Raw genomic sequence first — 20664 nt, forward strand, 5'->3', positions numbered from 1 at the left:
GCAATGAGCCTTGAATAGGTTTTGCCCACCTTTGAAGTTTGGACCATACCCCCCATAAGCCAAAGAGAGAAGCGAGCAAGCGGCACCAAAAGAGAACTTGACGGCTGTTTCCGGCTCCCTCTTGCAAATATTGATGCTTTCATACATCGAAATATTGTTTCCCATTGATGATTGTTTTTACGCAAACATACGAGATTGCAGAAATAGTGTATGAGCAACACTTAAGATAACTCCTCTCACAGCTACACTGTCAGCAAACTGAAACGCACGGGTGCAGGCAGCAGCTTCAGCATGTAGAGGATTAGCAAGGTGAACAAGGCTTCCAGCACAGTGGTCCACAACCCTTTCTGTCATCTCGAACGCAAAACGCACCCATCCGCCGTCGCCCGAGGCTTATAAGAAAAGCTCCATATAGGTTGATCTTCAGGAAGTCAGCATCCGGTGGCTCTGGGATGGTTTGCTTCGTCAAGTACTCAGAGAACTCCAGGGCAGATCTTGCAATCTTCTCAGTTAAAGATGCCCGGATCCGGTGATGGAGGGGTAAGGACATCGGAGCGCCTTCGGCTCGCGTCAGTGTTTGTAGTCGTCGCTAGGTGGTCGAAAGACCTACTTGTAATTTTTATTACTTTTCGGTCAGTTTGTACTGCTATTGATGATTATTAATAGATCGGTGGAATTTTCGCAAAAAAAAATGCTGGCTCCTCTGGAGTTGAGTAGATGGAAATGACCAAAACACAGTAATTAAGTTCTATATATAATATATTTAGAAACTAATCAGGTAGCACCAGTGGTCTAGTGGTAGAATAGTACCCTGCCACGGTACAGACCCGGGTTCGATTCCCGGCTGGTGCAAACATTTTTGGACATTGTCAAATTCAGAACGTTGTTTCTGCTTTATGGGAGCTGATGAACCGTCCATCGTCGTCAGTTTCCACCCAGCATCGTGCACTTTTTCTTTTGACATCCCATTATCCAAAATCTAATTAGATCGGTATTTGCAAACGGTGTTTAAGCTCATAATGTAGAATGAGTTGAGGAATTTAGACGAATGTCAATGGCAAACATTGTATCTTTGGCAGCAGGACACTCGACTATCGTATAACGGCAATAGCACATTTGCAGCTTTTGCAAAATTTGAGTACAGTAGTACACCAGAAAAACATGCCGCATATTTCGAACTTGTCAAATTTTTCAATCGTATTACAATGGCACAATGGAATTTCATCAGATAGAAAACACCATGTCAGCCTTGCGGAAACAAGGTAGAGCTAGAGACTTTTAACCCAGAATAACTTTTGCAAAATTTGAGTACAGTAGTACACCAGAAAAACATGCCGCATATTTCAAACTAGTCAATTTTTTCAATGGTATAACAATGGCACATGGAATTTCATCAGAAAGAAAACACAAATGTCAGCCTTGCGGAAACAAGGCAGGTCCAGAGACTTGTAACACAGAATAAGAACATTTTCTTCTCGAAAGCAGAATAAGAATATTTGAGAGGTAGGCATCAGCAACATTTCATGTATGACTCGGCAATTATATAAATATAAATCTAAAAGACTACATGAGAATTAAATTATCAGTGACAAGGAAAAGGAATCAAGTTAACACACACAGAGCACGCAATCTAAGATGGTAAATCATCACTGATATTCTTTCCCCTACCAAACGACCAGCACACAATAGAACAGCATGCCATATAAGACTAAACTGAGCAAAACTATTCCAGACGATCACAACATAATGGTCGACATGTTAACAACGAAGCACGAGTTCTGCAAACACTTTTCTCTTGCACTGTACACCTCGACCTTCGCAGCAGCAAGGGCTGACAGAGATTCAACGATAGATGTTTGCCGTCAGAGTGGATTACCTCCTCTGTCTTTTGGGTTCAGCCTACAGTAAACAAATATACATTACAAAAATGTGTATTTAAATTTTTAATGGAATGCTAAGGGAAGGGTACACAATTTAGTACCTAACTGTCTATAAAAAATCCGAAGTGTTGATAGATTTATAACATTGTATAATTCGGAGAAATAGGCTGATAGTTTAATGACTTGCATATCATGAGTTACTACCTCTATTTTACTGATTCTTTATTAGAGTTAAACATATCTAAAAAAACGTTTTATTGAAGAAACAGGCTAAGCTAAAGGCTTTTTCTACCAGCCATTGATCAACCGCAAATGTGTCCACTATGGCACTATTGGAAACAGAACAGATAAACCAACGACAAAAAAGGAAGGAATTACGGATTTAAAATGAATTATCCTTAAAAGATCCATATTAGGGTGGCAGCAGGAAGAGATCCAGCAATCATCTTAAAAATTGTATAAAAATCCACACAAGATGTCTGTAAATAATTTACAATCAATGATTTAAATGAGCATATGTCTGAGAGAGAGCGAATATTGAGCTGCAAGTTGTTTTCACAGATGGAATCCAAATAAATTGGACCACATAATCTAAAAGACTGTATAATTACGAATGGAAAATAATCACCTTTTTATAATGAATAAAATATGAGCTTACCTTAAGCTCATTTGGTTCATATCCATTTGAAGGTTTCTTTTCATCATTTTCTTCAGCACAGTCTGAGCACATGAAGTGATCTAGTTTTTTGGCCTGCTCAATGGTCATCTCCACACAAGATGGATGAAACCTGCCCACCGCAGGATATGAGTAACATACAAATACAGGACAAAATCACAGCATGCAAAGAACAGAAGAAAACTAAGCTGATTTGTTTCAAAATTTGATATCTCTGTATTTATCTGGAAAGGCCCTCTGTCCTGATATGACCACCATCTAGTGAAAGGATATACGGATATCCTTTTAAGTTTTTTCCTGGGTTGGGGGTGGGGGGTAGCAAGACAAGTGAATACCGTCTCACTTCGTAAGCTCTCTACTTTACTTGCCCGTTAATGGCACCTAGAATTCTAGAGCACTAAAGAAACTGAACATGGTACATGGTGAAACAAAGTGCCAAACGAATACTCTAACAAGGGAACAGGGTATGGCATATGCAAATCAAGATTTGTTTTCAGGGAAAAACCTAAATCTTCTAACTTCATGCCGATAATGCATCTTAGAAAAATGCTGTAATCCTTTGTTATGACTGCAACAGAAGTTTGAATCTTAGATTACGGGTGTGATTGATTTTGCCTAGATGGACTACACGAAGATTTTGGTAGCGTCAAAACATTGGTCTTTTACAGATGCGTATCCTTAGCCAATCACTATTTGGCTAGACAACATTTTAGTTTGAAAAGTAGGGCATAAACCAAAAACACCTTACATCATATATAGTGAATACAAAACAGGACAGCCAAGCCTACTGACGTGCAGTGCAAGTACTAGAGAAATGCCGCAAGAGAACTGGATAATGCTGACGACTGATGAAGCATCCATGGCAACAAGTTCTTTCCTGAAAGCCTCTTAAACCTTTCAGGTCATTCGATCATTGCCCAACAAAAGAATCTAGTGCTCAAGAACATCCTAGGCTCTAGCTCTATAGTGGGCACCTAAGTACTACAGCTCCAGCTTGTTCTGAAAGAGATGAATGCTCAAGAAGTTAATAGTCTGTAGTTTATCAAGTGGCCGAAGAATAGGGACTTTGGCCCCTAGTCATCGACACATACTTGATTTGGATGTAAATAGTAATGTACATGTACAGCAACTAGTAAGGTACACGACCAGTCCACCATGTACAGTCAGAATGGAAAGGCAGCCCACCAGCACCCTCGAGCTGTGCAGCTCACCCACAAACGAAATAGTACAAACCCGCAGAAGAACACCTTAGGGAGCATTAGGGCAACAAGAGCCAGCTCTTGAAAGTGATAGAGTCAGAACAGAGCGGCAGCCAGAAGTGGTGACCCGAATTTCTGGCTCCCATCGACGAGCCGAATTGCTGGTGACTTGAGTAGGGGGCTGGTTTTGACTGATGAGGACCCAGCTAGGAGAGCCAAGAGGACATATTTGCAGCGAACAGCAGTGGAGTAGCAGCGCCTTGTAGGGCGAGCTTAAGTATTGAACATTGCATGATAGTGCATTCGCTTGATTGAATTGAATTGTGTTACACTGAGGCTAGAGGGCATGGACCCACCTAATAAAAAAAAAGCATAGAGATGTATGACAGTTTAGAAATCCTTGCGCCATCTCTCCATGTCCCAAAAGGAAAAGGGGCACATTTCCAAACATACTTGGTGGATCAAAATAGTTACTACATAAATGAGATATGAAACATGTATACAAAACAACTTGAGACACTGGGTTTTGCTTTATTAGACCGGAATATGTAATGATTATTTATGGAGCAGTCATCATAAAAGAAACATTTTTAATTCGCAAAGAAAAGAAACATTTTTATTGAGGGATTATAAAAAAAAGTAACAAGTTTTATCGAGGGAATTACCAGTCCTTGCACGCATCACACTGCACCATGAGATCATCTGGGTTGTAGGGCATCTCGCACTTGCAGTAGCTTCACAATAAGAGGATACACAACGCAACCGTAAGATAAAAAATTGCAATTGCATTGAGGAAATATTATTTATACTGTAAACAAACAAGCAGCATTCAACACAAAGTAGTAGGACGAATGGTGAAAGAGGTGCGTTGCATACACAGCCACACGGTCAGGGGTGAAGGCGCCCGAGGCGGCATTGTAGTCAAAGCGGCAGAAGAAGTCCTCGGCCCCGACATTGTTGAGCTTGGTGTATTCCTTGAATGAGTGGACGACGCACTTGTCCTCGATGGTGTGCGCGCTCTGCGTGTCCTGGTGGTCGGAGCGGAAGAGCTCCTTGGCGCCGTGGAACTGGCGGCGGCCGCCCTTGGACTCCTCGGGGCGGTAGTACCAGCGCACCTTGACCCGCACGCTGCCGCGGCCGTCCGTCTCCATGCCCTCGATCCGCGCCACGTACGGCTGGTTGTCGGTGTCCGACGGCCGCATCAGCACGGTGTCGCCCACTGTTCGAATCGGGGGGACATTGCGGTCAGATTTCTCGGCGGGGCTAGAGGGGAGGGGAGGGGGCGTGGTGAAACGTACCTCGGACGACCTTGGTGGTGCCGCGGATGGTGTAGGAGTCGACGTCCTTCTTCCCTTGCTTGATCTTGGCCATGGCCGCGGTGGAGGTTTTGGGAGGGAAGAAAACCCTAGGCGGAGAGAAATGGGGAGCGAGTTGGGTAGGAAGGAGTACAACAGAGTGAGGGCGAGGGGACAGGGAAGGGGAAATTTGGGCAGGCAGCGATTCAGGGAACGGTTTCCCAACTGAGTACGGCAATCGGCAGTTCAGATCCGACGCCACGGCAGATGCACATCCATCAATCAAAAAGAGAACGAGATCCGGTGCATGTCACCGATGCACAGTAAGGGCATCTCCAACGGGGCGAGGTACATCGGACGTCCAAAAGTAGTCGCGAGCGTCCGTTTGCGTCGCCATCCTGCGCTGTTCCATCTCGGCGTCGACCGCCGCATGGGCCGACCGCTCCTCCTCTGCGTCCTTCTCCGCTTCAGCCAGGGCCTCGGCGTCCCTGACCGGGTCGAGGAGGTCGGTGCTATCGTCGTGGTCGAACTCCTCGTCGGAGCTCGAGACCGGGGGAGGTGGATGTGGAGGCACGGCAGCCTGGTCACGGCCGGCGCTGCTCATGTTGGCTCCGGTGGAGGCTCAACGGTAGCGGCGCTACGGTGGAGGTTGTGCGGCGGCTAGGGTTTTGTGGGGAGGAGATGAGATGCTCGCGCCCCTGTTTATATAGATCGGAGGCAGGGCGACGGTCGCGACACGCGTGGCATCGCCATTACTTCGTGCGCAGAGGTAGGCGACGGACGCGCGCCACGCGAGGCATCGCCATTTACGTGGCCGCAGTCTGCTGAAGCGACGCCTCGGCGCTAGTACTGGCGCCGCTGAGAAGACGCATCGACGCTAGGTCACTGCCAGGCGGGCCACGTCCGCCAGACGCAAGCGAACACTTTGCGCGTCCGCGCAGCGTCCGCAGAGACGCATCCGAGGCGCATATTTGGGCCAGGTATGCGTCGCCGCGGATGGCCCGGTCACTTTGTGTCGCCCGCTAAAGGTGGTACAATATGCATTTTTCGGCCCCGCGGACGCAAACGGTCGCTCAGCATCCGTTTGCGTCGCGCCGCTGGAGATGCCCTAACCGTGACATGCGCCTAGTTTTTGTCGTTGGATCAAAAATCCTTGGACAGATGAACATGAACAGTAGTAGTGTGCTACAGTGCTTGTGCTACAGGATCATCCACAGTGTATATGCTACAGCTTGTGCTACAGGATCGGTGACTCGCTACAGTATTATATATGGTTCGCTCATTTTTGATCCAACGGTCCAGAGTGCATGGCACTGCACTGTTCATCGGGGGAGGTGGGCGAGCTCCAGCGCTCCGGCCTTGACAAGGGCAGGCAGGCACGGAGGCGACGGAACTAGGGGGTCGCGAGTGGCGGCGACATTGCCGGAGAAGAGAGGAGATTTTAGAGATGTGGTGGATCCGAGAATATTTACAGAAAAATCCAACGTTATATTTGATCATCAATGTGTGCCACTTAGACCTGATAGTGGGTCCTACTTGCCAAAAACATCATTAATACTGCTAAAAACACGAATCAATGTGTACTAAACGAATTCTCTCAATACTAGTGATTTTTGCAATTTCACCGAATAGCGGTGGGTTTACGAACTTCTCGCAATAATGTGGTGTTTTTTTTTTTTTTGAATTTACTAGATAAAACAAGGTCAGACTCGGAGGCCACGTGTCTAAAAGAATCCTCTCAAAATATCTGCATCCTCTCAGTTGAACTAATCATAGATTTGGCGCATCAACTAGAGTGGAGAGATATATCATTATTGCACGGAGAGTAAACAAAAGAAAGGAAAAAGTCCAAAACAAACCTTAAACTTGTAGACAAAAGCTAGATCAAACCCTAAAATCGAAATCCCTGAAATCCTCACTCTGAACTCTTGAATCCTGGTCTATTTCAAACCTTGAACCTGTTTGGCGCACCGGGAAAGTTGGAATCCCGTCCAGGATTGTAGTATACCTCACTGTCATATGGTCCCCACTTGTAAGAACATTCTTCCCCAATCTCCAGTTCTCCACTCACATCGTCTGCTCCCGTGGGGATTTGAAGTGGCCGAACAGTGCCAGAGCCCGCCCGCGGCTGCCCCCTACTGACCTCTCCCGTGCCCGCCCCTGGTTGACCTCTCCCGTGCCCACCCCTGGGCGAGCTCGCCGGCGCCAGCCATGTGCTCGCACGTGCCCGCCTCGCGGCCGCTTGCCGGCAACAGCCCCGCGCCGCCCCGTGCTCGTCGGCCCCTGGCTGCCCTCCCTCGTGCCCGCCCCTGGGCGAGGTCGCCGGTGCCATCCCTGTGCTCGCCGGCAACAGGCCCGCCCCGTGCTCGCATGCCCTTGGCCGAGCTCTCCCGTGCTTGCCCATGGGCAAGCTCGCCGGCGCCAGCCCCGTGCGTGCCCCACCCCCGTCTACGGTCTACCGCCCTGTTGTCGCCAGCCATGAATGGTGCCCGCTTGCCATTCACGCTCGCCATCCTCTTCCGGCTGCGTGCCATCCTGGTCGTGAGGGGATTTGGTTCAACTATGGAAAAAAATAGAAAAATAAGGGAAGGAAATAAGGAAGAAAAAAAACCCACTCACAAATTCACAGCCACCTAGTCAACTATTGACATCTCTTTGACTTGCCACGTCAGCAAATCCCAGCCCAAACTGTCGTAGGGTTCATTTTAGACCGGGATCGAAGAGTTCAGAGCGAGGACTTCAGGGATTCCAACTTCAAGGTTCGATTTAGCTTTGACCTACAAGTTCAAGGTTTGTTTTGGACTTTTTCCCAAAAGAAAAAGGTGATCACGCGGACGGACACGCCACAACGAAACCAATATTGAAGATACATCATTTATACTAGCCGGAAACTTATGCTCGTTTTGGGTGTACCCTATAGGATTGTAGGTAGCCTCCCATGTTAGGCAAAAAATATCACAGTTCTGTAGATTTCAATTGAATTTGAGAGAATTCGATATATGAGCCGTCTACTTAGCCAGTTGTATGTTCTCCTAAAAATATTATATCGTCGTGGTAAGATCAATTACATGGAGCCTGTTAGGAGGTTACGATACAATGAAGGCGACGATGACAGTAATATCGTCCATTTTGCCGCCGGTGAAGTTGGTACCTTGTTGTTCCCGGCTGGCGGCACTGAAGGGCGACTCCCTACTGCTCCTAGCCATGTCGTAGGCAAGTCTTCCTATCGCTTGTGCCATCTTACCTGGCGTGAGACTCAAAGCCGTGCATCTCTGCACGATCCCCTCGAGCGCCGCGTCGAACACGTTGTCGAAGAGGCCGTCCGTCCCGGCCACCACAACATCGCCTTCCTCCACCGGGAACTCGCCCAACGCCGCGTCCTTCACCCTGTCGCCGCCGACCGCGCTGAGCTGGAACGGGCAGTTGAAGTAGTGCTGCTGTGGGAGCGCGCGGAGCAGGAGCCTGCCGCGACGGAACACGGCGAAGGTGCTGTCACCGACATAGGCCCACCTGAGGGCCTGGCCGGCCAGCGACAGCACTAGCGCGGTGGACGCCGCCGGCGTGCGCGTGGACGCGACCGTCTTCTGGTACGCCATCTCCAGCAGCGTGTAAGGGCAGACGCCGGAGGAGGACCCTGCAGCTGCAGTCACCGCGTTGTAGGCGTTGACCATGAGCCCGCGCGAGAACTCGGCGGCGTCCACGCCGTCGCCGCGGCATCCCCCGACCCCGTCCGCGACGCCGACGACGCCGGCCCTGGCGTGGCAGAAGTGGGCGTCTTCGTCGTGGTCCGGCAGGTAGGAGAAGTCGCAGTCCATCCTCAGTGCCGTCCGCGCGGGCAGCGGCGCCTCGTCGCAATCCATGGGGTCCCAGCGGTGGCCGTTCTCCTGGCGGACTTCGTCACCGGCGGACGTGGGGATGCCGAACGCCAACCCCATGAGGGCGTCGGGGGTTTGCATGTCGATCTCCATTATTGGACGTCTAGCTTAACTGATTCTATCTCCACTTCTCGTACTAGTACGGATTAACGGATGCGTGCGCGATATGTTATATAGGGTGTTTCTGAACTCGGAGTCGGACCGGACCGAGTTCATTTCTGAATCGAAGACGGACTGGATCGGGAGCGCGCCAACAAGTGCGGCTGCGCTGCTCGTTGACGAAACATGCAACACTGATCCCAAAGCGTGAAACATACTGAATCTAGCGATACAAAGATGCAGGGGATGTCGGGACATATGCATTTCCACTGCTGACACAGTGGTGTTTGTTCCGTGCATGGGCACAGCAGGTTTCATATCATTATGCTTCAGATTTTTGAAACTTGACGAAACATAATGAAACCTAGATCACGGATCTCAAGATGTGAAAAAAGTTTTTTTTCTTTTCGCGGACACGCGAAAGGCGTGCCGAATCTTTATAGAAGGGAGCAGAACAAATTACAAGAAACCAACGGGGGATGCGAACATCTGCCCGCGGCTAACCCACGCACACCACCGATACAAACTACACAACTACTCTCGCAACATGACTCTCCACTCCCCTCCCCTCGCAACTCTCCAGAGGCTGAGCTCCTCAATAACTGTATCTATGATCTGCTCCGTGGAAAGCTGCCTCTCAATGTTCCCGAAACAACGAGCATTCCTTTGTTTCCAAAGTGTCCAGGCAACCAGCAAGACGAGCGTATCGAAATATCTTGTCCTCCCTCCGGGGCCTCTTCCTCGCTTCTGTCCACCATCTCTCTAGATTTGTGTTCTCCTGCGGCTCCTGGAGCTGTGAGCCCACTCTACGTAAGCAACCCAACCATACCATCCTGGCATACGGGCAGTGGGAAAGAATATGATCGACGTTATCCTCCGCCTGCAGGCAAGTAGCGCAGGGATCCGGGTGTTCCTGCAAACCATGCCGAGCCCTCCTATCCGAAGACCAGAGCCTATATCTTAGCGCCAGCCAACCGAAAATTTTGCATTTAAGAGGTGTAAAAGATCTCCAGATCGGTTTGGCCATACTTCATGTGATTCTCCCCTGACAAAGCATGTTATAAGTCGCCCTGGTAGTGTACCTCCTGGACGCTGAACCCTTCCAGGTGATAAGATCCGGTCTGCTGCCATCACGGGGTACCCTCTCTATCTCCTCCCACATGAGGGTGCACTGCATCCAGCCATCAATGGACATCTCCTCCGCAACATCCGACAGTCAGGAATCATCCTGCAGAGCCTGTCGAACCTTCCTAGCATTCTTCCTCCTAGTAGGGACCAAAGCCGCAACCTCAGGGGCAATCTCCTCCGCATTTCTACCATTGATCCACCTGTCCCTCCAAAAAAGAATACCCTCGCCATCTCCTACTTTGAACTCCGCCAAACTCTGGAACACATCCTCGGCTATCTGGTCGTGGAGCGCAGGCAGCCCTAGCCACGGCCTCGAGGGATCTGTGCGGCGCAACCAACACCATCTAACCCTGAGAGCCAGACCTTGCAATCTCAGGTCCTTCACGCCAAGGCCTCCAAACTGAGTCGGCTTGCATATAGCATCCCACGCCACTAAGCATTGCCCTCCATTGACCTCCTTCTTCCCTGCCCAGAAGAAAGCTCTCATCCACTTGACCAGCTCCTCCAACACCCAAGCTGGTGCCTCAGCAACCATCAGCTGATGGATAGGCCGTGCGCTGATCACAGACTTGATGAGGATGAGCCTCCCAGATTTCTGAATTATCCCTTTCTGCCAAGCCGGAACACAGTGTATGACTCGATCAATTAGCGGCTGCCATTCCGCTTTAGTCAAAGGCCTCAAAGCCAGTTGCATGCCAAGATACTTGATGGGAAAGTTCACAACCTCACAGCCCAACATCTCCATAACTCTGTCAGCATCCCCCTCATGCTCTCGTATCATCGTGGCTGAGGTCTTCCTATAGTTCACACATAGCCCGGAAGCCTCACCAAAAACACCCAGGATGGTCTTGACAGCCTCCAACTCAACACCCAGCGGCTTACAAAAGATCACCACATCATCCGCATACACCTAGATTCTCTGGAGCTCCGTAATCCCTGCCAACCTGGAGAAGAGTTGACACTCCGTGGCCTTCCTAATCACCGCAGTCAGGACCTCCATCGCCGCCACAAACAACATGGGTGAAGTGGGACCACCCTGGCGGAGTCCTCTAACATGCACAAATCTGTGTCCAGGCACTCCGTTCACAAGCACTCTGGTATTGGCTGTGTTTAGCAACAAGGAGACCCATTTCGTGAAGCGCTCCCCGAAGCCCATGCGCCTTAGCACCTCGAAAAGGAAGCTCCATGAAATCGAATCAAACGCCCTTGTGAGGTCCAATTTTAGGAGTACTCCTGTCTGTCTATATTGGTTTATCTTCCTGGCCACTTGCCTCACTAGGATGAAGTTATCATGCAGGGACCTCCCTCTGACAAACGCCGACTGGTTTGTACTCACCACATCACCCAGCCTACGCCGGAGTCTGTTGGCCATTAACTTGGAGAAAAGCTTGGCAAAGCTATGCACCAAACTAATGGGGCGATAGTCCTTGATCTCCGAGGCATCTGGTTTCTTAGGGATCAACGTGATGAGGGCTCTATTCAGGCGGGCAAAGCCACGACCATCTCCCACGCTGAGCTTGAGCAGCCCTGCAATAACGTCCCTCTTGATGACTGGCCACGCTGACGTGGGCACTACCCTTCAAGTAACTGACGTTGCCCTATCCTGTATTGACCAACTGGAGGCCCATGAAGACACCCGAAGGCTAGATGGGCCACTAGGTCGGCGCACCAGAAGATTCCTTGACGGGCAAGACAAGGAAGCGAACAAACAAGGAAAGATTGGATCTAAACTACTGTAAATCTAGTCGTATTCGGTTAGACCTCTTGAGACCTGGCCTCCTATATAAAGGGCAGGAGAGGGGCTGCCGAGGGACACGAACAATCTTAGCAATCTTAGCCAGGAAAAGCTTAGAGCTAGGTAACCCTAGCAGCAGCAATCTCGACTAGATCTCAGCCGAACTATTCGGCACCCCATTGTAACCCTTTGTTATCATAATCAAAGAACAGACAGGCAGGACGTAAGGGTTTTACCTCATCGAGGGCCCCGAACCTGGGTAAATCGCTCTCCACGCTTGTCTGTGAACCGATGTCTCGTGTCAGCCTACAGGATTCCATCAACCCTAAGCCCCTATCGGAGGGCATTGGCGAGGAGTACCCTCGACAATTGGCGCCGTCTGTGGGAAGCCTGTCGGCACAAGAACGGACATCGGCTGAACCCGTCATGTCATCAGCAGCTTCATCAGCACCATCATCGCCTCATCTGGGAAGCCCAATCCGTTTCGGCTCCTACGAGTTCACCCCGCACAGCGAATCATCTCGCTCCACCTTCTCTGGTCTGCAAGGCAACATGGACATGGCGTTCGGGAGCGTCCACTACAACGTCAACTCAGAAGGAATCCTCCGGCTATTGGAATCTCCTATCTCCAGATCGACAAGCCCAAGTGCGTCATCGACACCCGACCTTTCGGCTGGCCAGGCAAACCCGTCGAGTCCGTCCGCGCCATCGACTCCTCGCTCGGCATCCTCCATGTCGGTTGGATCTGATGACCCCATGTCCTCGGAGATGACCTCGTACTCATCACAGAATGGCGACACCAGGCATGGACTAGGGTCAAGCGACACGCCATTCATCTGCAACGCCTACTATTCGTCGGGAGAGGACAACATCGATAGCGTCGTCCGGGGAGACACCCGAAGAGTGGCGCCCCTCCAAGTCTACGTCGCTAATAGGGGAGACGGAGAACGCACCCCCCGTTCCAGCAGGCGGGCTAGTTTTGGGGATAGCGCCAGCAATGACAATAGCGACCACACCATTACAGAAGAAGAGTGGGCAGCAGCCAAGGCAGCTGTGCTCAACAACATACCGCTTTCGGCGGGAACCACGGTTGGTACGCTCAACGCTTACCGCTCCATACTGGAGAAAAATTGGGAGCGCCTATCTAAGGAACAAGCCACCCTCGAGAAACGACTATCTGCGGCAGACCGGTCCAGCGAGCGACGAAGGGCCTCGCAGGGGAGTGCCTCCCGAAGTACCCACGGAGGGGGCAAACATCGATCGAGGATGTCCAGGCTTTCGGAAGATGACGCAAGGGAGATAACATCAAACTTGACCAAGTCCTTTATGACCACGGACACCGCGGGCATGGCACGGCCAAAAACCATCGCAGGAGCAACAGCCAATCTTGCAGCGTACCTCATCAACCAGCGTCCCGAAGGATCCATGGCTCAGGCCCACCGTGGTGCTTTGGAGAGTCTTGTGATACTAGGACATAATCTAGTTCCACCGAAAGAGAAGACCCTGCAGGCCAGCGGGTCAAAATATCGCGTAAAAGACGCTCGGGACGAAATCACACAGAGCAGGATCGACAAAGCAAGGCGACGACGCGCCATCAGAGAAGAACTTGACAGTGATTCTTTGGACGAGACCCAGGAGAACGACGGCGAGCTTAGAGGAGCCGATTGTCTGAGCTACAAAATTCGGGAGGCGATGCCACCCAAGAAGTTCAAACCTACACCTACCGACGCTGCCAAATACGATGGGCAGCAGGAGCCAAGATCCTGGATAGAGGACTATCTGCAGACAGTAATTCTGCAAAAAGGGAATCAGATAGCAGCGATGCAATGTCTACAGCTTTACCTAAAGGACTCAGCACGAGCCTGGCTCAGAGGGCTGCCGAAGGGTTCCATCAGGTCATGGGATGACTTAGTAGAAGCTTTTGTCGCTAACTTTCAAGTAACCTACAAAAGGCCCGTCGGGATCGAGGAGTTACGGCACTGCCAACAGAAGCAGAAGGAGTCGATGCGCGCGTACATCGGGAGGTTCACCAAACTCCTAAATGCCGCGGAAGACGTATCTGTCGACAGGGCAATTGACACTTTCAGCGATGGCATCCGACGTGAAAGCTATATAGAAGAGCTTGGGCGCAAGAAGCCGAAGACCATAACCAAGTTAATGGAAATCGCCAACAGCTGGGCCGATGGTGAAGACAACGTCCGAAAACCACGGCAGCGCAGCGACAACGAAGAGGATGACCAGCCGAAGAATGATTCGGGTGGTCGAAGGGATCGGAATAAGAGAAGGAAGAACCGCAGTTATGATGACAATAACTTGGTGGCCGCAGGTTACTCTGATCGACAGGATGATCGGTACGACAACAGGCGAGACGATCGGCAGGACGGTAATCGGAACGACTCTGGGAACCGTGGCAACTATAAACCACGACCTCAGAGAACCCCCAAATTGCCTTACGCTGAACAGATCAACGCCCCTTGCTACCTACATTCTTATACCGATTCTAAGGATGGAAAAGTAAAGTCTAGCCACCTGCTTAGGGATTGTCGGCAGTTCCTCGACATGCATGAACTCATCCAGCAGGCAGGCCAGAAACAGCTACCGCCACCACCACCGCCACCCCCGTCACAGCATCAAGTACAACAAGCTCAACCTCATCAACCCAACGAGGCGTTTCCACCGCCACGTGGGCAAATGAATATGATCCACAGGACAGGTGTTTCAAGGAGAGAGATGAAGAAGCTCACCCGAGAAATCAACCTGGCAGAAAGCGTCATGGCGAACATTCCTAAATATGTCGAATGGTCATCTCAGGAAATCACGTTCAGTCGAATGGACCACCCGATGACAATTCCAAAGCCAGGGCACGCCGCCCTAGTGGTCGAAGCACAGATAGGAGGGTTTAAGATGAGCAAAGTCTTCATGGATGGAGGAAGTGGACTCAACTTGATATTCCTTGATACAATTCAAAGTATGGGGATCACCATGGGAATGTTGGAAAACTCAGATACTCGCTTCCATGGGATACTCCCCACTTCACCAGCGCACTCTCTTGGCAAAGCATACCTAAACGTCGTTTTCGGCAAACCCGACAACTTCAGGAAGGAGAAGATCGAGTTTGAAGTCATGAATTGGGAATCGCAGTATCACGCCATACTCGGGAGACCAGCTTACGCCAAGTTCATGGCCGTACCGCACTATGCATACCTCAAGCTGAAGATGCCAGGAAACAACGGGACAAACATCACAGTCTACGGAAGCTTCTCGCGCTCGGACAATTGTGATCGTGATTTCCAAAGGATTGCTGCAAAGTTTGGGCTACGACAAGGGACTGTCGACCCCCCGCCCAAGTTGACAATACAAGAAATCAAGGAGGAAAAACTCGACAGGGAGATCAAGAAGAAGCCAACTCCTGAAGCACCAGCAGCAAAAGCATCAGCGGAAAAAGTTTCGGCAGTGGCCAAAGCAGAAGAGATAGGAGGCGGCAAGATGCTAACAATCGCTGCCCAAGCATCTGGCGAAATCAACAGCACTGTCGCAACCACCAGCATGACGAAGAAATCGGAAGATGCCTCTGAAGAAGAGAAGAACCCCTTCCTTGATAAAACACTCTCTTAGTTTTTTAATTTTTCCCCTTTACTTTACACAGGGCCTCTTGTTTTCGCCCTCTAGTTTCATATTTACCCTATTAATAAGTACTTAAGTTTCGATTCTTGTTAAAGTATTGCAGTCATCTAACGCATCGATGACCGTGCTGCCGCCAAGTAACGGCATAACTTAACACGCGGCAGAAGATAGCGCCCAGGGCAGAAGCCTCTACGAGCACTGCAAAGAAGAATAAGGACATTAATCCCCCCCTCTGCTTCAGATGCCTCTACGAGTGCCGTACAAAGCAAGAGTTTGGAAAACTTACACACAACCCACGCTCGGTATTTCACTTATGGAAATACCAGAAAGCAACGGGCTCATCGGCAGAATCATTACACCCGAAAAATTCGGGAATGACTGTCGAAATTTACAAACGGTTGAAAGCAAAGTTGCGCATACAACAGGTTTAGCAAAACCTGCAACACGAGCTGATCACTCATAATGATTTGCTAACCAAATAGTACACATGCACTCAACGGGCAATTAAGCTTCGCTCCTATAAATATTTGCCAACGGCATGGTAAAAGTACATATTCATGTATCAACCAGATAAGAAGTTTCGGCTCAAAAATCCGAACACTCGGATGAACTAGCCAATACAATTTACAAAAGTAATTTTACACCTTTCTATCACCCTTGCGGAGTTTCCTTTTCCTCAGGTACCTTTGACATCTCCTCAAGCCTGTCGACAATTATATGGGCAGGTGCTAAAACCTTCGGGTACAGCTCCTCGAAATCACCAGTTGCGTTGGCAATAGACAGCAAGCAAGCTGAAGGATAACAAGCAAGCGCAAGAGCAAGCATGCACTTGGCCCCTGCAAAGACTTGAGATCTTACTAGCTCCCGAACCTTCTTGGCACTTCCAAATTCAGACATCAAAGTCAAGAGAGTAGGGGGAACTGCATTCAGAGGAAACATTGTTTTCCAAACTACCCTCATAGCCTTATAGCACTTGTCGAAGAACTGGTGGATTTGTTGCACTCGATCCTGAAATTTGACGATAGCCAAGGCCTTCGAGTGTTCCCGCCAGAAAATTTCTTCGGATGAGGAAAGCTGAGTCAAAGCATGCACCCGCTCGTGTATCCGCTTGTTCTCTTCCGCATGGTTCAACGCTATGACTGCCAAAAGAATTAGTAAAAGACCCAGGCAAGAAGTTGCTAGCAAACAGGCAAAGGGATCAGGAAACTTACAGTTCAAACTTTCGGTAGCCTTATGCAGCTCGCCAAGAATGTACCGCTCCACGTCGGCTGCAATCTCGCTCTTTTTATTGATGATGGCAGCTAAGGCATAAGTGCTGCGTAAATCCTTTTCCATCTGCGTGATCTGGTCTTTCATGCGTTGGATCCGATCGCTTTCAGGAAGAGCACCCGACGAGTCGTCTGCAAACGAGGGTACTGGGAAGACCTGCAGAAAATACTGGTTATAAAGAGGTGATGGATATGGTACAGCCGAACATCCAAAATAACTCCCATCGGGAGAAGTGCAAGAAAGTGATATCATAACAAAAGTGTGCTAACAACAATGCTAGCACGGAGTTTATTACAAAGCATGAGTTTTGCGGCAGAGCAATGTTTCGCATCAGCTCAAGGCACAAGTTTGTTACAAGAATCAAGGGAGCTGAGTTTGAGTCGATGAACTAGGGCCAGTCGACGATTTTCTCGATGAAACCAGTTCAAGGAGCTGACGGGCACAAGTAAGAGCAGACGCCTTAAAGGTGCTCAAATCAACAAAGCTGTCTGCCTTGCTCTTTCGGAAGCCCCTTGGTCATTTCCTCGATGTCACCCTTAAAGCCGTAACCCATCATAAGCTGGAAGGCAAGGACAGCACCAAAAGTGCGCGATGTACGCTTGAATACCTCGATGACCTCCTTGGTGTCAACCGCGAAGGTATCGATCAGCTGTCCCAGGGTCTTCTCTTGCTTGATCTTGGGGAAGATCATCGCGTGCATCCGCGCTAGAGCACCCTTCCCCCTCACAAGAAGCTCCTGTGTAAGCTGGTGAGAAGCGAGAATCGTTGACACAGCGTTCGCTGGGGAGTTATTTGGAACTCTCTCCAGGGCATCGACAGGGATGTTTGCTGCCTCTGCAGTAGAAAGGAAAAATTCAGTCATTGACAAAAAGTTTAAATCCATAGGAACGTCACTCGACAGAAGTATGTTAGAGATTACCAAGCAAGGCCAAAGAAGATTGACGAAGGACTTCATCCTTTTCGGCTGCTCGAGCCTCAGCCACCAGCCTGGATGCTTCCTCTTCCTTCAGCTTCTTTTTCAGTCTGGCCAGCTCCTCCTTCAGAGAATCAATCTCTTGGCGAGCCGCGGCAGCTATCTTGACTGCGCCATCCAGTTTTGAGGAGGAAGATTCGACTTCCTCTTGCAGCCGAACTTTGTCAGCCTCTAGGGAAGTGAATCGGGAGGCAAAAACCTCCAGAGAAGAGATAACGCCACGCAGGTCCTTAAGAGAGAAAGAAAAACAATTAAACAAGGCATGCTCCAAGAAATCTGTATTGCGATCAGAAGAGGACTTACAGAAAAAGGAGCCGCAGTAGCAGCAGGTGGAGAAATATCCTTCCCTTCGGAAAGGGAAGACGCAGTCGATGCTTGAGCCATGGGGGCAGCCTTAGGAGCCGAAGCTTCGGAAGCCACCACGACCGGCGAAACGGCATCAGACTTGGCCTTTTTAGGAGGAGGCTTGATAAAGCCCTCGTCACTGCAAAAGTAAACAGTCGACTGTGATTATAACAAGGGTATGAAAAGTAAAAAAGGCACAGTATACCTTTCAGAAAAGAACTACTTACATGTCGAAGAGATCATCTTCATCGGCAAAGCCGCCGGTTGATCTCTTCGCAGGAGAAGCTCTGGCCCCTTCCGCAGCTGCATCAACAAAAGTATCACGATCAGTGTCGACATTACGCACTGATCCATCTGCGATACAGGTGTTATCAGCTGAGGAGGGAAGATCAGCGTGGGCAACTTCAAGATTCATCGGACCATTATATTCATCCTCTAGACCTGTTTGATTGGTGGTGTGAAAATCTACGGGGATTGAGGAGCCTCTCCCCTCAGAAGTATCATCTGGTGAATCACGTGTATTTTCAGAAGCCATAGGGATCTGGCAAAGAAAAATAACAAGTAAGAACAAAGATAATCATGTCGACTAAAGCAAGAAGCTATAGTAGAGATGTGAAGAAAGGAAAATACCCCTGGTGGTGGATGATCAACGTCAAGGGGAGCATAAGAAGAGATTAGCGGAATCGAATCTTCCTGGTTGAAGGAAGTAAGACGATGAACTTCATCAAGCAACTCTTTTTCTGATAGATCGGCAGCATTAATCCTGGTCTCATCCTTTGGACCTGAGTACAACCACATCGGGTGAACTCTGGCCATGACTGGCTGGATTCGGCGCTTCAGGAAAACTGTTGCCACCTCCGTACCAATCATAGTTTGGCCGTCAGCCTCTTTGATTCGAAGGAATTTGGCAAACAATTCTTCGGCTGAGGCCCTTTCGTCGGCTGAGAGAATGATCTTCGAAGAGTCCTTGGGCTTGGCTTCAGAAACATCGGCATAGCAGGGGAGTCGATGTTCGGGTGACGAGGAATCTTTGACGTAAAACCATTTCAGCCTCCATCCTTGCACGGACTCTCTCATTGGGAAATTAAAGTAATTAACTTCTGAGCGAGCAACAAAACCTACTCCTCCGGTGACAAAGTACCCATTACTACTGCTGTATCTCTTCACATAGAAGATCTTCTTCCACAGCCCGAAATGAGGTTCAATACCCAAAAACGCCTCGCAAAGGGTGATGAACACAGCAACATGGAGGATTGAGTTGGGGGTAAGTTGCCATAATTGGATTTCGTACGTCCGCAAGAGATGAAGGAGGAATCCATGAGTGGGGAGTGAAAGGCCTCGGTGAAGAAAAGATAAGAACATCACAGAAAATCCAGCAGGAGGATCAGGCCGAGAAATCGCACCTGGAAGGATCACATCTCCCGCGTCGGAGGATATCAATCCTAAGCTTCGGGACCTCTTCTCGTCACGCTTGGTGACGGTTGAAGCTACCCAGTCCCCAGGTTTGACCGTTGAGCTCGACGGCGCTGGCGGCGCCGGAGCTGGGGGAGGGACGCTCGGGGCGCTCCCCTTCGGAAGAGAAGAGGAGGACTTGGCAGCGGCACCTCCGCTGCTGGAGCTAGCGGCGGTGGCGGTATTCTTCTTCTTCACCATCGCGAGATCTGAGGAAGATTGAAACTGTGGCAGCGGCGCGACAATGGCGAAAGAAGGAAGAAGAGGGAGAATGAGGAGATGCTGCGGGAACCGTGGAGAAGATTGAGATTTTTTTGCCCTTTGGAGATTTTAAGGAGAAGTTAAGGGTTAAGTAAGCACGTGGCGCTTGAGGAAGGGGAGGAACTGATGGCCCACTACGCGCACGATTGCGCGAAAATCGAGGAGCCACCTCGGTCGTTGCGCGTATAGTGGTCAAGCCCTAAAAACACTGATTGAACAGAGCTAGGGCTAGCCCGTCATGATGAGACCCGTCAAATCAGCCCGCAGTAGTTACACGTCAGCAATGACGTCATAAATTGGAAGCATTCGAAGGAAACATAAAAAGTTATTAGATGAAGAATTTGAGTCCACGCACGGATTGCAGGCATCCGAACCTGGACTCGGGGGCTACTCCCATCGGGAGCGCTGACGCGCACCCGATAAAAAGAAGATTCGGCGGAATAAGCAGTCGAAGAAAAAAGTTTGAAGTCTGTACCCAGACTCGTTAATTACTCCCATCGGGAGGATGTGATGCACACCCGTTAAAAGTTTTTTGCACTCCAGGATCATGCCCGGGGACTTGATTCTGTGTAGAGTAACGTTATTTTGCCATCGGCAGTTAACCAACAAAAGTTGGGCACGTTACTCATTATCCTTTGCGTAAAGAAAATATATCGGATAACCTATGAAGACTTGCGAAGAACTCGGCAGAGGAAAGTATTCGAGTAGTACAACTTGAGTCTACGCATGGATTGCAAGCATCCATACCTAGACTCGGGGGCTACTCCCATCGGGAGCGCTGATGCGCACCCGATAAAAGAAGGTGAAGCAGAATCAAGATGAATAAAGATAATGAAGGAGAAGAATATCATGA

General features: G+C 49.6%; 2 protein-coding genes and 1 non-coding gene across 3 annotated transcripts; 1 reads left to right on the top strand and 2 right to left on the bottom strand.

Moving 5' to 3' along the window:
* The first annotated feature begins 781 nt into the window (after nucleotides 1–781).
* On the top strand, nucleotides 782–852 carry TRNAG-GCC (transfer RNA glycine (anticodon GCC)). The gene has a single exon. It is a non-coding gene; the product is annotated as a tRNA-Gly (tRNA).
* Nucleotides 853–1510: 658 nt separating this feature from the next.
* LOC127318588 (chromatin remodeling protein EBS) lies at nucleotides 1511–5226 on the bottom strand. The gene is made up of 5 exons (XM_051349071.2): nucleotides 5054–5226; nucleotides 4632–4974; nucleotides 4421–4489; nucleotides 2539–2668; nucleotides 1511–1899 (listed from the first exon to the last, which is right to left on the bottom strand). The coding sequence occupies exons 1-5, from the start codon at nucleotides 5124–5126 to the stop codon at nucleotides 1873–1875; spliced, it is 642 nt and encodes a 213-aa protein (XP_051205031.1). The 5' UTR covers nucleotides 5127–5226; the 3' UTR covers nucleotides 1511–1872.
* A 2910-nt stretch (nucleotides 5227–8136) lies between these two features.
* On the bottom strand, nucleotides 8137–9032 carry LOC127318706 (putative protein phosphatase 2C 24). The gene has a single exon (XM_051349179.1). The coding sequence runs from the start codon at nucleotides 9016–9018 to the stop codon at nucleotides 8137–8139; it is 882 nt and encodes a 293-aa protein (XP_051205139.1). The 5' UTR covers nucleotides 9019–9032.
* Nucleotides 9033–20664: the final 11632 nt, after the last annotated feature.

The sequence above is a fragment of the Lolium perenne genome, chromosome 7, assembly GCF_019359855.2.
Source record: "Lolium perenne isolate Kyuss_39 chromosome 7, Kyuss_2.0, whole genome shotgun sequence".
NCBI classification, from domain to species: Eukaryota; Viridiplantae; Streptophyta; class Magnoliopsida; order Poales; family Poaceae; genus Lolium; species Lolium perenne.

What these genes read in the sequence shown, in the direction of transcription:
- LOC127318706 (XM_051349179.1), bottom strand. Translation starts at nt 9,018, where the DNA reads ATGGAGATCGACATGCAAACCCCCGACGCCCTCATGGGGTTGGCGTTC.
- LOC127318588 (XM_051349071.2), bottom strand. Translation starts at nt 5,126, where the DNA reads ATGGCCAAGATCAAGCAAGGGAAGAAGGACGTCGACTCCTACACCATC. An exon ending in TGTGATGCGTGCAAGGACTG is followed by an intron (nt 2,669 to 4,420) that starts GTAATTCCCTCG and finishes TGCGGTGGGCAG; the next exon opens with GTTTCATCCATCTTGTGTGG. An exon ending in ATGAACCAAATGAGCTTAAG is followed by an intron (nt 1,900 to 2,538) that starts GTAAGCTCATAT and finishes TGTTTACTGTAG; the next exon opens with GCTGAACCCAAAAGACAGAG.